This window comes from Notamacropus eugenii, chromosome 2 (assembly GCF_028372415.1).
Source record: "Notamacropus eugenii isolate mMacEug1 chromosome 2, mMacEug1.pri_v2, whole genome shotgun sequence".
NCBI classification, from domain to species: Eukaryota; Metazoa; Chordata; class Mammalia; order Diprotodontia; family Macropodidae; genus Notamacropus; species Notamacropus eugenii.
Window position 1 is genome coordinate 433,866,426 of NC_092873.1, and position 16,456 is coordinate 433,882,881.

The 16,456-nt window shown below is 42.4% G+C and overlaps 1 protein-coding gene across 4 annotated transcripts in view; it reads right to left on the bottom strand.

The window, feature by feature from the left end:
- The window catches only part of MFSD4A (major facilitator superfamily domain containing 4A), an 86,776-nt gene that overhangs the window by 1,206 nt on the left and 69,114 nt on the right, over positions 1-16,456 (bottom strand). The window contains exons 7-10 of one of the 4 annotated variants that reach the window (XM_072648045.1): positions 14,562-14,709; positions 10,582-10,652; positions 8,478-8,598; positions 6,775-6,837 (exon numbers count right to left, since the gene is read on the bottom strand). In XM_072648045.1, the coding sequence (XP_072504146.1) occupies positions 6,782-6,837; positions 8,478-8,598; positions 10,582-10,652; positions 14,562-14,709 (396 nt within the window). In that variant the 3' untranslated portion in view covers positions 6,775-6,781. The remainder of the gene's footprint in view (positions 1-6,774; positions 6,838-8,477; positions 8,599-10,581; positions 10,653-14,561; positions 14,710-16,456) is intronic. The other 3 variants (XM_072648047.1, XM_072648044.1, XM_072648046.1) reach the window with 3 other exon arrangements.

Here is a 16,456-nt window from a genome sequence, read left to right on the forward strand (position 1 = left end):
ATTCATGATTCTTTAAGGGATTGGTCAAAAGATGAGGAACATGAACTTGATCAGGGTTATGTTGGAGGCAGATTTCATCCTAGGAGGCTTATTCTTCCTACTTATCTCAATGATTTAGTCCACAAACCCATTTTTACGAGGCATCCTATTATATAGAATTCACTGGAAAATATATGTGGTATGAATGGGGCACAGGAATTTTTATGGGCCATAGATTTGAAGTTAGAGGGGACCCTCAAAGGTCATCTAATCCAACTCCCTCAATTTATAGATGATGGAGACAAACATAGCAAGGTTAAGTGATTTGTCCCAAGTCCCACAGGTCCTAAGTAATGAGCAACAGGATTGTTGGGAGAGCCAGGATTTAAACCTACGTTCTAGGAATTTCAAATCCACATTTTTTTTTCTCTTCGCCTCCAAATGGACTCTTAGCAATAAACCATGGTCTGTGGGAAGATGTTATGAGAAAGACATCAGACAATAACTTCCCATACACCAAGGCTAGTGGTAGCCCTTAGAAAAATGGAGAGTATCAGGATAGAGTTGGTTAGGAAAATCCCTACTTCTGCCATATTTCTGGCATCTGCTCCTTCCTTTTCACCAGAAACCCTGGCTGATCTTGCCATTAATGCGTTTTTTCCTAAACAGGATAATTTTCCAAGGTATATCTCTTTGACTTTGCTAAAAGACCTTTAGAGTCTTGGCAAAGACTAAAGACCATTGCTTATTGAATAGAAATCATTCTGTTTAATCTAGCATTCAAGGCATTCCATAATTTGGCTCCAAACTACTTTTTTACCCTTATTTCGTTCTACTCCCCTTACCCTACATTCCACTCAAATTAGACCATGTGACTTTTCATGGTCTCATCCCACCTCCTTCTACTCTTACTTCATGCCTTTGGCAGGCAGTGCTCCATGCTGAAAATTATTTCCTCACATATTACTAACTGTTAAACTAATTTTCCTAAAAGCCTCTTCAAATGGCACTTTCTCCATGAAGTCTTTCCTGATCCCTTCAGATATGTAATCTCTCCCTCCAGTCATCTCATACTACTCTAGACTTCTATAAACGTTGGTTCCTGTTCCTATGAGCTGTCATAGCTGCAATTTTCCAGTTGAGGAAACATCATCTGTTCTATATACTCACTGAAATGAGAAACCAAGGCTAGGAGCAGGCGGTGTGTGGAGTTATTAAACTTACACAGAACTGGATGATCCATTTTAGAAAAAGTGGAATTGATCACACAATCATTTCAAAGATGGCTATTTTGATAGGATGTCTAAAAGCAAGCAAAAGAATAGAAAATATTTGCAAAGTACTTGGCTTTACAAAACTTTTTTTTTTTTTGAACAAGCCAATTCAGTTAGTTCAACTTGCCTCTGCAGTATCTGGTGGCAGCAAACACTGTTAACCTAAAATAACATTCACATTGCACTTAACTAGATATGTGGCCTTCCTTAGCAATTATGATGTTAAGACAGTGAAGATGATGGTGAATCACTAAACTTGTAATATATCTGGTGGTCGAAGGGAGACCAAGTGACTTGGTCCTTGAAAGGTCAAGAAAATAATGACAATTCCATGACATTAAATTGAACTGGGGTGATACTATTGTTTTCATTTATACTACTGGGTCTTAAGAGGACTTAAGAAGTCATGTAGCCCAGTGGTGTCAGTCCCAAATAGGGACCATTAAACTGTACATAAGCATTCTTGAAAGCTATGTATTTGTCTTAGTTGTAAAATGTAATATTATCTATGCTATATTGTATTTTTATGTCTTTTGTTAGGTTTTTCTTGATCATATTTTATTTTGGTTCAGGCAACTTTTAGGATTGCTGTGGGCTGCATGTGGCCCATATGACACCTCTGATCCAGCCCATCCTTCTTATTTTATAGATGGGCAAACAGGCTTTGCAGAGGAGTGAGTTAGTGCGAAGGGTGGGATTAGAACCCCATTTCCTTGGTTCCCAACCCTGTGCTTTTTCTGCCACTCCACACTTAAGAGGAATGTAGAACTAGAAGGCACATTAGAGGTGATGTAGTCCGATCACCTCATTTTGCAGGTAAGAAAACAGCTCCAGTGAGATAGAAACTTCTGTGCTCTTTTGGTGATATTATCAGCCACCATGCCTTCATTATCACCTGTATGCAGATAGCTTCCAAATCTATACTTCCACTCCCATTTCTCTCCTGTGATTGCCACTCTGGCCTCACCAACTGCCTGCTAGACATTCTACCTGGATGAACCATAGGCACTTCCAGCTTGGTGCGTGTCCAAAACAAAACTTGTCAACCACCACTCACTGCCCCCAATTTAAAAAGACCCCTCACTCCTTACAACTTGCCAGTTTCTGTCATGAGCAACACCCTTCCAGTTATCTAGGGTGACAGTGCCTGGTGCATAGGAGGCTTTTAATAAATACTTTTTGATTAATTTGCAATCTTAGAGGCACCCTCTAACTTTTACTTTCCTTCCCCTTCCCTCCTAACAGTTGCCAAGTTCTGATGATCCCATTCACACAGCTCCTTTCCCTCACATACAGCCAAACCAGTCCTCTTCTCCTGTACGTGGCAGTTTATCTAATGCTTCCATGCCATTGGAGAGGCTGTCCTTTATGCCAGAAATGCGCTCCCATATCTCATTTTGCCCTTTAGAATCCCTGGCTTCTTTCAAAGCTTAACTCAGCAATTTGGAACCGTACCCAAAGGGCTATAAAACTATGCATATCCTTTGACCTAGGTTTACCACTATTAGGTCTGTATCCCAAAAGATTAAAAAAACAAAACAAACAAAAAGAGAAAGGGCCTGTATGTACAAAAATATTTATAGCAGCTCTTTTCTGGTGGCAAAGAATTGGAAATTGAGGGGATGCCCATCAGTTGGGGAATTGTGGTATATGGTTATGATGGAATACTATTCGTACTATTAGAAATGATGAGCAGGATGCTCTCAGAAAAACCTGAAAGGGTTTATATGAGCTGATGCAAAGTGAAATGTACTATGTTCAAAGTAACAGCATTATTGTAGGATGATCAGCTGGAAAGGATTTAGCTCTTCTCAACAATACAGTGATCCAAGACAATTCTGAAGGACTTACCATGAAAAATGCTGTTCGTCTCCAGTGAAAGAACTGATGGTGTCTGAATACAGATTGAAACATACTTTTTTTTACTTTCTTTTTCTTGAGACTTTTTTTTGTTCTGTTTTCTTTCACAACATGACTAATAGGGAAATGTGCATGACTACACATGTATAATATTGAATTGCTTGTCTGCTCAGTGGGAGTGGGGGAGGGAGGGAGAGAATTTGGAATTCAGAGCTTTAAAAATGAATGTTATAAGTTGTTATTGCATTTAACTGTAAAAAAATAAAATACTAAACAAATTAAAAACGAACAAAATAAAAACCCTAAAGTTTAGCTCAGGTCCCATCTCCTACAGAAAGCTTTTCTAGACCCACCTACTCTCCAGCTCTGATGATAAGTGCTCCAAATTGCTTTGTATATATTTATCACCTATCTTTATTTAGTTTTTCCCATACTAAAACATAAGTTCTTTGAGCCTAGGAACTTTTGCTTTTTTCTTTGTGTACCTGGGACCTGGTACATAAATGGGCTGCTTAATAAACTCTTATTGAATTGAGCTGAAAATGACTTGCTCAGAGTCATAAAGATAGTTAAATGGCAAAGGCAGAATTTAAATCCAGATCTTATGATACTCTTAAATCCAGGACTCTAGGATTCCATAAATCCTTCCAGTATCTAGTATACTATGCTAATGGAGTAGCAGAGAAATTCTCAAGGAAGTCACTATAACCCTTCATATAGCTTGATAATTCTCCATAGTCCTAGAATTTCTCATTATCAGGCAGTGTGAGACAGGTGGATGGGGCAGTGGATAGATAGATCATCAAGCTAAGCATTAGGAAGATTTGGGTTCAAAGCCAGTCTCAGACAATTAGTTGTGTGACCCATTTTCCCTTGTCTCAGCCTCAGTATCCTCATCTGTAACATAGGGATAACAATGGTTGTTGGGTGAATCAGCTGAGATGTCAAGTGTTTTGCAAACTTTAAAGTGCTATGCAGATGATAGCTTAGTATTAGTTGATCATCAGGAGTTGCTGTGGGCACATCTGATCTCCAGTTTGTAGATCTGAACTTGTGATAAAAGGATGGCTCGCTGTTCAGAAAGTCCAGGAAGGAGCAGGGAAGAGTCTACGGGATGTAATGACTCTCTAGAAGTTGTATTTCACATTCTAGAGGGAAGAAGGGAAGCAGACCCAGGAACATCATTAAAGTTCCCCACTGTTTCTGAAGGATGGGTTCCACCCCTCTAATCCCTCGAATTAGAAGTGGAGGAAGCTAGCCACCCAACAGGATTTTTCCTGCCTCTGAAGCACCACTATCTGAGTTCATAGAATGTGAGAGTCCTATCCTGTGGCAATAAGAAAGTCAGCCTTTGTTTTGGAGCTTAGGAAAGGATTAAGACGTACTCTGCCATGGAATGACACACCCAGAGCTCAAACTGTCTCAGTGGCCTTCTTTCAATAAGGGCATCCTTAGGTGTGGAAAGAGATGGATTTGGAGACAGAGAACCTGGGTTTAAATCCCCCCTCTTCCACTTTTTAGTTGTGTGACCTCAGACAAGCCCTATTTCATCTTTCTGGGCCTCAGCCTCCTTAGCTATAAAATGAGGAGATTGAATGACTTCTGAAGTCCCTTTCAGATCTTAAGTCTATGATCCCGTAAGGTATAGATTGCAACCATTCCAGATTGGTGAAGTGACATTTTGATTTTGCTTCTGATTCCTTCCTTGAAATACAACATAAAAACATGCTACAGTTTAATTGAATGAGGAAAGTACAGCTGTTTTCTCTTGATTAAGGGCAGCTTTTCACTACAATTAGATTGTACAATTAAGTTAGAGTGGAGCCTAGGACTTAACTAAATGGACAAACTATTTTTTTTTAAAGCATGGATGTCCTTATCTGCCCTCTGGTAAGAGTATATGCTATACCCCAAGAAACCATTTTCATTATAGCCTATTTCTTGCATATGAACAACAGTCAAGTAGAATATGTATTCTTTGGTTTGAACTGGCCAATCTATAATAGTGGTGAATCATAGACAGAATTATGGGATGTCACACAAGACATTCAGTCTCCCATCTTGGTGCCTTTGTATAGGCTGTCTCCCATGTTTGAAATGTTCTTCCTCTTCCCTCACCTCTTTTTTTTTGGAATTTCTAGCTTCATTCAAGGCTTAGCTCAAATGCTATTTCCTAAGTGATGCTTTTCCTGGTCTTTCCCAGTTAGTGCGCTCCCTTCCCTCCCAAAATGACTTTGTGAATATATTATATTTACTTATATACATATTTTTCCTTTCAGCAAAATATAAGCTTCTTGAAGGCAGGAACTGTTTTAATTTTTGATTCTGTATGTCTCAGTGCCTGGGATGTAGGCCCTTTTAAAATGCTTGTTGAATTGAGTGAACCTGATCATGGATGATGGTTGATTGATAATCACTGTAGTTTTAATAATAATGCTTGTATGTAGACACACCTATATATATATATATATATACACATATAAATCTATGTTTAAACATACATATAATATGTATATTATACATAAAGTATATACAAATATATTTAAACATGTAAATATAGATGTATATATACACACACACACACACCTGTTACACACACACACACACACACACACACATCCCTGTTGATGCATCCAGAAAGTGCAAATAAACCAATATGCAATCAGTCACTGGTATCCATTTTTTTAAAAGAAGAAAGAGGTATAGTTCTCATCTCTCATTATCATTGATACTCTCCTTACACTATTCATAATTTGCCTCTGTAGTCACTATTTAGTATAGTGTGCAGTTTTTAAAAGTGCCAGGCAGTCCCAGCTTCTCCCTTTCCTTGGCTGTGTCCTATACCTTCTTGATAAACAGTAGAGAGGGAGATTTTTTCTAAGTAGAAGAGGTGAAAGCACTAAGCCTAACAGTTATTTTGAAAAAAATCCTCCTTGCTATTTCTGCTGATTCCATAGATATCTAGCCACATACACCCACATATCCACACACAGTAAAGGGAAACAGAATACATAACATTATCCCACTCTTGTGTTTTCCTAGACTAATCATAGATTGTTCATATCCTAGAGCCATCAAGATTCAACTTTCCTTCTAAAATTTTATAATGACTTTTGAGGGACCATCAAAATCAAGAATCCCCTAGATTTTGGACTGGTCCCAAGTAAAGCACAGTAGTTCCTTTTGGGATATAGTGCATCAGGAAATAACCCAAGTTCATCTAGGTTAATTTAAAATATCACATTTATCTACATTTGTCAGATTTCACTGAGCATCATATTTTCAGCTTGGCTCTATTTCTCTCTTTTAGACTGTATCCAGCATTGAATACCAAACCCCTAAGGGTTCAGGCTAGGAGACATCAGAGTTGAATGTGTATGTGTATTCTTTTTCTCCCTGTCTGGACACCATAGGCAACTCTTAGCAGCATATTATCAGGGAAACAGGCAAGGAAGGGGAGTGGAACAGGCTTCTAAATTGATTTTTCCATGAGATGTTAGTGTCCTTGAGTTGATCTAAATTATTTTTTCTTGAACCCTACCTAATATCAGAGGAGCATTTTAAACAACATTTTAGACCTCTCCTCCAGAATTATCAAGCAAGGGAGGTGGGGGGACTGTGTTGTGCTTCTGGGTCAAGGATTTCCTTTTGTCTTCTTCACCTGACTTTTAGTGATGGTAGACTTCAGAGCTTTCTATCCCTGGTGGTTTGTCCAAGGTCAAGACTACAAAGGGAAAAAACAGATCATGTTATACAGTCAGTGTAGATGTTGGTCAGTAGGCAATTGGTGACCTATTTTGGGGGATTACCTAAGCTTTTTGCTTTTCTTCCCTGCCTTGGTTTCTTTTTTGAAAGTTCAATTTTATTTTATTTTCGGTGTCAAATTTTCTCCCTTCTCCGTCCCCCTCCTCCATTCCTTGACAAATCAAGAAAAGTGGAACCCTTTACAAATCAGATTTCTGCATTATCCATACCCACCCTCACCCCTCCCAAAAAAGAACAAAAAGAAAGAAACAGAAGAAAATATGCTTCATTTTGCACTCTTAAGTTTGTCACTTCCCTATCATCACGAGTCCTTGGAATTGTGGTTGGCCGAGTGTTGATTAGTTACTAAATCTTTCCCAGCTGATTTATCTTTGCACTATTTTTGCTAGTGTAAATGGTTCTAGTTCTGTTCTCTTTTCAGTATATACAGATCTTCCCAGCTTTTCCTAAAATGATCTCCCTCATAATTTCTTATAGCACAGTAGCATTCCACCACAAATAACTTGTCCTGCCCTTCCCCAATTGATGGGCAACCCCTTGATTTCCAATTTTTTACCACCACAAAAAGAGCTGCTATGAATATTTTAGTACATATGGGTCCTTTCCCTCTTTGATCTCCCTGGGATATTGACCTAGTTGTGGTATTAGAGTGAAAGAGTATGTACACGTTAATGGTTTTTGGGCATAGTGTGAAACTGCTTTCCAAAATGGTAGGACCAGTTCACAGTTCCACCAACAATGTATTAGTGTACCTGTTTTTCCACAGAGGCCACCTAGTTCAATCCTACCTGCCACCTCTCCCTCGTTTTACAGATGAGGAAACTGAAGTTCAGTGCCAGGATCATATAGCTAATAAGGCAGGATTCAAATTCAGGTCTTTCTGACTTACCCACAGTAAGTACCAAAAGGTAGCTGATTGCTAAATGTTTGATGAATTGAACTGAATGATAGAGGGAAGGAGTCTTGTTTTAGTATATCTTCCTAAGAACTGGCTACAGCACTCCAACTTGGGGGTGGGTTGGAGAGGGGATTTTTGAGAACTCTGTTAAAGGGCATATGAGGGTGCAGGCTTGAAAAAGCAGCTCTAGGGACTTCCCCTGCCTGGGGTCCCAGAGACTGAGGCTACTCTTGGGAGGCATTCCTGACCTGGAGGAGCTTTTCATTGCAACTTGGCATAGAAGTTAGATTTGGATTAGAGTCAAGTCCCTGAACTGCACAGAGACGGCCAGCTAGGCCCCTGGGGTGAGTTCTAGCCAGCCGAGGCGGGAAGCAGCTTCTGGTGCCCAGAGCAGGCTGGGGACAGCTTCTGGGCCAGGCATTTCTCTATCAGGGTGGGGTTCCTTGAGCAGAGTTCACAATTGACGCCCCCCCCCCCTTTTCTCTCAGCTGAGAAAGCATGCATTAGTCTAACCTGGCCTTGTTCACCCTGAACACCAACAATTGCTTGGTAAGGCAGGAAGAGGGGGAAAGGAAGCAGCAGAAAAATAAACATTTCCTTGCATTTTGCTCGGAACAGGGTGCCAGCTATGCTGTGCTAAGAGCCTGCCGCCCTCCCATTCTGCTTTCCTCCCCTTGTAGAAAAATAGATCCTTCCCTTACCTGATGAGGGCCTGGAGTACATCCTGTGGAAAAACAGGAGCATGATGTAGAAGGTAAAAGCCAGGCAGCCAAAGATCACGCCGCAGACCAGGAAGCTGTATTTGCCCAGCACTTGGATAATCTGCCCACGAAAACAGACACAAGAGCCATTGAAACACAGCCCTGAGGTTGCGTGGGAAGAAACATCTTTCTTGAGCCTTTGATGAGATTTTCAGTCAAGTTCAGACCCATTTCCCTAAAAGAAGCCACAGGGGCTGGCAGGGAACTTTGCCCTGCTTTTAGAGGTAAGGATCCCAGCAAGGACAGAAGTCCAGTCCTGGCGCACCTGGTCCAAGGGACCTGAAGTTTCTTTTACTTGTTAGTATGGGCCTCCACTCACTGCACGAAAACCATTCCATTCCTGTCCCCATTAAAAATCCCATTGACCAGACCACTTTATGGTGTGCAGAGAGCTTTGCTCACAACCCATAAGGTAGACCATACAAGCCTTATTATTGCGTATATTTTTTGTTCAGTCATTCTTCTTCATGTCTGACTCTCTGTGACCTCATTTGGGAATTTCTTAGCAGAGCTACTGGAGTGATTTGCCATTCCTCCTCCAGCTCATTTTACAGATGAGGAAACTGAGGCAAACAGGGTTAGGTGGCTTGCCCAGGGTCACACAGCTAGTAAGATTTGAACTCAGGTCCTCCTGACTCCAGGGCTGGCACTCTATCCACTGTGCCTTGTAGCCAGCCGCCCCCTAGGTGCTATTGCCAATTCCATTTGTAGATGGGAAAAATGAGGCTGAGGCTGAGGCTTGGTCACTCAGCTCATAAGTATCTGGAGCAGAATTTGAATGTGGCCCTTTCTGACTTCAGTGCTCTTTGTACCAGACCATCTAACTGCCTTCACTTTTCCTTGTTTAGTTAAGTGTTAGAACCAGGACTTGGATCCATTCATATTTCATTTTAAGATTTATGGAAAGTAGGGCTTATTCTTATGAAGGGCAAGCCTTATTCTTCATTCCTCTTTTTCCAGATGGAGACTCAGATCCTCCAACTAGGAAACATCGGGTCCCAGACTCAAACTCAGGTCTTGTGACTCCACTGTCATTGTCTTTTCCTTGCTTCAAGCTGCTTGGCCAGTATCAACAACGATGTGACAGCCACTACTCCATGGCCTCTCTGTCTAACTACGTTGTGTCTGGTGTGTCTGAGAGTTGCTCTGAGGCTTGCCTTAGGCTCATCCATTGTAGCAGAAGGAAAGGAGACCCCCACCCTTTATTGATGAATAAGTGGGATTAGAATTTGTTTGAAGGTAACTATAGTTGCTTGGTGATTGAGATCTGAACAGGAGCTGAGTCAGGGAGCCTGTTTCCCTCTAAAGAGTTGACCTAAGAGCTTGGCAAGGAGTTCCAGAGAGCAGTTTTAATACGTGAAAGTGAATGAAATTGAAAAAAAAGTGAAAGCATTCCTCGAAGGTATCCTCCTCTGGCCCCACTCCCTTTCATGCTGCCTGGTCTTTCCCATGGTTCTCCCTTCACTTCGGCCTCCCATCAGCACCTAGTTCAGCCCCCATACCTGTCTTTGGCACAGCAGTGATAGGGTGGGCACTGGGTGGGCAAAGAAGAGTCTTGCTCAGTCTATGAGACAAAAATCTCAGTGGAAAATTGGGGGTAGGTGACTGGTTGGCATAGAGCATCATAAAATTTGACACTTAGAGATCCAGCTTCATTTAGGCAGCTAGGTGGTGCAGTGGAGAGATTGATGGACTTGGAGGCTGATCTGAGTGGATGACCCTGGGCAAGTCACTTAACCTCAGCCTCAGTTTAGATGCAGATAACATGTGCATCTACCTCAGAGGCTTGTTTGGGAATCCAATGAGATAACATATGTAAAACACATTACAAACCTATATGAATGCTAACTAATATGATAGATGAAGAAGCTGAGATCCTTAAAAGTTAAATTGCTTGACCAAGGCTATCACCAAAGTGAAAGAGGCAGGATTGGAACCGTGGTCTCCGACTCCAAATCCTGAGCCTTTTCCCTACGCCACAAGTCCTTCCGGAGGTTCACTGCCCAGCCATCCCCTTGTCCCCACTACCACCTCCACCACATACCGAGCCAATGAACAACTGAAGTGTCATCTCACCAATTCCTGCCCCTGTTACCAGGATTGTGGTTGCACAGCCTGACACAGGAAGAAAGAGGAAAAAACCATTTATTGATTGTTAGGCTGTTTGATGTAGGTATTCTCCTTTGGAAATGGAAACTGGGCATTAGGTTCAGCTGTGTTCATTCTAAGAGATAATCTGATCAGCATTGTCACCATCACTAAGGTTGTTCTGGTATACGCTGCAGACTCTGCCACCTCTCCCTGACCTCCCCCCTCCAGTACCATGCTATCCAGACAGGGGAAGGAGGTCTAAGGCAAATACCATTGTGCTAGGAGCTCCTAGGCACTTGGGACAACAGAACAACTGTTTCTCTTTCCTTAGGAATTTCTACACTCCTAGCTCCCAGACCAGCTTCTGACTCCCTTCTACTAACACCTTAAATACCCATTGTAAGAATGTATTTGCTCCCCTTTCCTGGTGCCTCCATAACACAGAGGGGCAGGGAGGGAATCCATCTGTGCAAGGGGAAGCACCTGCTTCTAGCCCTGCACTGTATGAGGATCCTGGTAGTAGAAGGTAGGAGTAAGTCAGCAGTCAGTGCAGGAGGAGATGGGGACTTTGGACTCCCTCTCTTTGCTTGACCATACTTTCATACTGTCTTCTTCATGCTACTCCCAATTCAGAAATTTTGAATGATCTCCCATAGCTTATAAAATAGTGTCTAAATGTCTTAACTTAGCATTCAAGGCCCTCCACAATCTGGTCTTAACTTATTTTTCTAAATATCATGTCTAAATTCAGTTCTCAATAGATGTTTATTAGATATAGTCTAAGCAAGGTACTGCTTGCTAGATTCTGGAGATGACATATCTGAAAATAGGATAATCCCTCCCTCAGGAAGCTAGGTGGAGAAATGAATAGAGTGCCAGGTCCAGAGCAAGAAAAATACAAGTTCAAATCTGACCCCAGACATTTACTGGCTGTGTGACCCTGGGCAAGTCACTTCACCTCAGTTTTCTCATCTGTAAAATTGGGATAATAACATCTACCTCCCAGGGTTGTTCTGAGAATCAAATGATATAATTGTAAATCGTTTAGTGCAGTGCCAGGCACATAGTAAGGGTTAGGTATTATTATTAGCTAATAAGCAGGATATAACAGGTGTGGACATAAGTATGATACAAGGCATTATTGCTACTTCTTAGGCCCATTTTGTGATTTTCATCAATGCAGGGAGCACAAGGTGAAGATGCTTCTTTTACCAAGGCACATCAACAGCGAGTTTGTAGACATAGCCTTAGAAAGCTGCCTGGGATACTGAGAGGCTAAGTCATTTCTGCTGTGTCTGACTCTTTGTTACCCCATTGGAGGCTTTCTTGGCAAAGACCCTATAGTGGTTTGCTATTTCCTTCTCCAGCTCATTTTACAGATGAGGAAACTGAAGCTCTATTTATTGTTGCATCTCCTTTGATAGTCAGCACCTAGTAAGTCTTTAATGGAGGTAGAATTCTATTTCCCTTGCCTATCATGCCCCTTCTCTTACTCTGCTCGTCTAACCTGTCCGCCGTTCAAGGTCCCACTCAGGTCTTCACATCTACTCTAGCTGCTGCTTCTCCCTTCTCGGAGCTCCTGTTGGCCTTATAATTTATCCCTTTCATTTGAGATGTAGAATCTTCTGTAATTTACATTGAAACATGTTTCAATGCTTTGGGTATAACTTGATGTAATAGATAGTGCTAGACTTGGAACCAGAAAGATCTGGGTTAAATACTGCTTCAGATACTTAGGAGTCCACTGGAAAAGACAGCAGGGTTCCAGTGCTGCTTCTGCCACTAGCTGCTACCTCTGTCACCTCATCATCTATCAGGTCTCAGGTTCTTCCTCTGTAAACTGGGAGGGATGGGTTAAGTGACTATATCCCAGGGCACTTCAGAATTGAAATATTACTTTGGGTTTTTCCCCCTGATCACATACATTTCCACCAGGGATAAACAGGAAAAATCTAAGAAGAATAATATCATAAAAATTTTGAGCTGGGGGCAGCTAGGTGGTGCAGTGGATAGAGCACCAGCCCTGGAGTCAGGAAGACCTGCATTCTAAGTTGATCTCAGACTCTTATTAGCTATGTGACCCTGGGCAAGTCACTTAACCCCAACTGCCTCCCTCCCCTCCCCCTCCAGTTTTTTTTTTTTTTAAGTTGGAATGGATCTCAGAGGCAATCTAGTCTAACCTCCTCATTTTACGCATGGGCAAATTGAGGCCCCAAAGGAGGACTGATTTATTTAAAGTCATAAAGTACATAAGTGGCAGAGAGATTTGAATTTAAGTCTTCTAGGGAAGACTTGTGGTACAGGGAAAAGAATGCTAGCTCTGGGGGTCAAATCTTGCCTTGCCCCTTAACACTTGTGTGACTTTGGACAAGTCAATTAATCTCCTTAGGATTTCATTGTCCACTGTTGTAAAATGAGAGAGTAGGTCTGGATGGCCTTGGAGGCCCCGTTTCTCTCCAGTATACCGCACTACCTAGTCAAAACTCCAGGCCACTGGGTCCTAACTTAGCTGATTGATGAGGAGGGTAAGAGCTAAAATGACCTTTTGGGGTCATCTTTGGATTTCAGTGATCTAGGTTCTCCTTACCTCATTATTGTATATAACTGCAGCTGACTGTCTCCAGGACCTCCAACCTTCTCCTAGCCAACCTGGGATTCCTCCCCCCTCTCCCTGCCAAGGAAATTACTGGTTCTGCAACTGTGCAGTGTGTCTCCAGTGATCTCAAAGGGTATTATGAAATCTTCAACACAAGATTAGTCTTAATTGACTTATAAAAATGAATAGTAGCCATTTTTTGTGGGGGGAGCAGTAAAGGGGATTTTGGAATCACAACATCAAAGAAATAATGAGAAGGCATCATGGCCCTCAAAACAACTAGGACTTACAATTCTATTCTGAGAGGAAGGATCTCCTGTGGAGAAATTGATACCTCTCTGGAAAACCTACCTGAAGGTAGTAAAACTAGTTGGATGTTGAAGGATGGGTAGGATTTTGATTTGGAAGAAGAGTAAAGACATTTCAGTTGTGGGCAAGGCAACTTGGGGTACACCAGTGGCACTCACTTAGTGAACTGAGTGTTTGTTCACTCAGCAGACATTTATTAAGCCCAATTATTAATTATTTATTAAGCTGCTATGAGAAATAAGGAAACCAAGCTGATTGGAGTGAAGGGTGTATGTTGGAGAGTAGGGAGAAATAAGGCTGAGTTGGTGAGATGGTAGAGCCGAGTTATGAGGACCCTCAAAAGCCAAGCTGAGTTCAGGGTTGATGCGCTTGTTAACCATTGAGGAAGCACTGAGAAACATTGAGCCGCAAAGCATCTTCTGCTCACAACCGAAGTCTTGGAGACATTTTCCTAGCCAGGCCAAAAGAGTTCTCATTTATGCAGCTCTTTAAGGTTGGCTGGTTTTTCACCCTTTGTTTTCAAAGAGGACCAATGATGTCACAAGGGTGATATCTCGCCTTGCTTGTGAATTGGATTTAAATGAGTCGCAGCACTGTCTCAACTTTTTGAGAGGTTATTGTTAAGGAAGCAGACTCTGGGAAAAATGACTTGCCTGTGGTTACTGGGACAGCAAGCATCGGAGTCGGGATGTGAACTTGGGTCTTCCAATGTTTTTTCTGCAAAATGACACTTCTCTAGATTTATTGAAAGGGAGTAAAGCCTGTAGGCTTGTACTTCAAGAATGAGGGGCTAGACCAACATAGTGGTGGTGAGAATAAAGAGGATTGGGTGAATTTAGGAGATATATCAAAAGAATGTGTTGACAGGGTGGATATAGAGGAGAAAGAAGGAAGAATCGGGGACCTTTTAGTTTCCTAGCGTAGGAGAGTAGAAGAATGGCAGTACCAGGGGCCAGAATTGGAAAGTCCAGCAAGAGGACCAGTTTTGATGAGTTTCTTTTCTCCCCCTTAAATACACCCAAACTCACCATTATACTGGAGGACATCTTCAGTGTAGGCTAGCATGCTGGGGAAGGTACTGCTGAGGAACAGTCCCAGGCAGGCCGTCCCCACAAACAAGAAGACAACGCTGTAGTAGAAAAAGAGGAGGACCAGGAATGTGGCCACCACTCCTACCTGTAGAAAATGGGATGGAGCAGAAGGCAGAAGAGGCTGGTAAAAATACTAGGTAACAAAGTAGAAGCGGGCACTTCCTTTCTCCCCCTTTCCCCCAACCTGAGACTTTGTCTGGTCAAGCACACAGCCGTCAACTTTCTCGGATCTGGGGAGAGAGTCTCCTGGAATCCTCAGAGGCTCCCATCTCACACGCAATCCTTCTGCACCCTGGATATGGGGAGGAGCTGTGTGCAGTCGCTCTGCCACCTTGTGGACATGTTTGGGAACTTCTCCTCCTTCAATGTAAGCGTCCAAGGAGAGATTTAGAGGATTTAAAGACAGAAGGAACCTTATAATCCAATCCCTTCATTTTATCAATGAGGAAACTGGTGATAGGACTGAAGGGACCCATCGGGAGCAGGGCCCATTGGGAACCGCGCCTGGGGTCTGAGCTGGGAAAACAGGAGGTATGAGGCCTGCTCGAGGTCATGGACGAGGACAGGCTGCCTCTGATGGGGTTAGGCATAGACCTGACCAAGGTTGGTAAGGGAGGCAAGCATGTTAAAGTTTGCAGAGCACTTTACAAATAGTATCTCATTTGATCTGCACAACAACCCTGGGAAATAGATGTTACTCTTTTTACAGATGAGAAAATTGAGGCAGACTCAGTTAAGGGAGGTACCCAAGGTCACACAGCTAATAAGTGCCTGAGGCCAGGTTTGAACTAGGATCTTCCTGACTCCAAATCCAGTGATCTGTCTTCTTCACCATCTTACCACCTAGTGAGTGCAGAATTTGAGCCCAGCCCCTCTGACTCCAAAGCCAGTATTCCTTCTAATACACCAGATGGCCTCCCCTTAATGTCATTAGCAACACTGCCTGTAATTCCATCCAAGACTCCTCAGCTTCCTGCTTTGGCAGGCCAGGCAATCCTGTTGAAAGTCCAACTTTTTTATGAAAAAGAAATGAATGGTTCTAACACTTCTTCCAAAGTTTTAAGATCAGCAGGGTTGAGAGGACTGACGGGAAAGTCCTTTTAAGGGGAAGAGAAAAGGGGAACTCACAGTAAAATTCCTGAGCAGAGTGGAGGAAAGAGTTACTAGCAGGAAAAAAGTTATCCCTTTAGGCCAAGAGCAAGGGCCATCATGGAGAGGGGACTGTGCCTGGAGCAAGTAACTTGGAGACCTTCCAGGAGACCTTCTAACTCTATCAGTAAATTTCCTGTTACTGTCTGGGAACTCTTGAGGTAGACCATTATATCCAGACTTAGAGCTGGAGACGATGCTGGAGGGCACTGAGTCCAACCCCTTTATTTTACAAATGGGGAAATTGAGACAAACAGAGGTTTAGTGGCTTTCCCAAGGTCACACTTCTAGTAAGTGTCTGAGGCTGGTTTGAACCATAGACTTCCTGACTCCAGAGTTTTCTCCAGTGTACCACAAGACCTCAAAGTGGGATCACAGGGAGCCCAACTGCCACACTGAATCTTTCTTTCCTCTTTTATTTCTTTCCTTCTTTCTTCCCTCCTTTTTCTTTCTTTCTCTTTCCTCCTCCCTTTCTTTTTCCTTCCTTCCTTCCTTCCTTCCTTCCTTCCTTCCTTCCTTCCTTCCTTCCTTCCTTCCTTCCTTCCTTCCTTCCTTCCTTCCTTTCTTCCTTCCTCTCTTTCTTGCTTCCTTCCTTCCTTCCTTCCTTGACTGGATTACTTTATCTTATTGAAGCTGGAATGCAGAGGCCACTCACAGACCCAATCCCATTGTGGATCTGCACA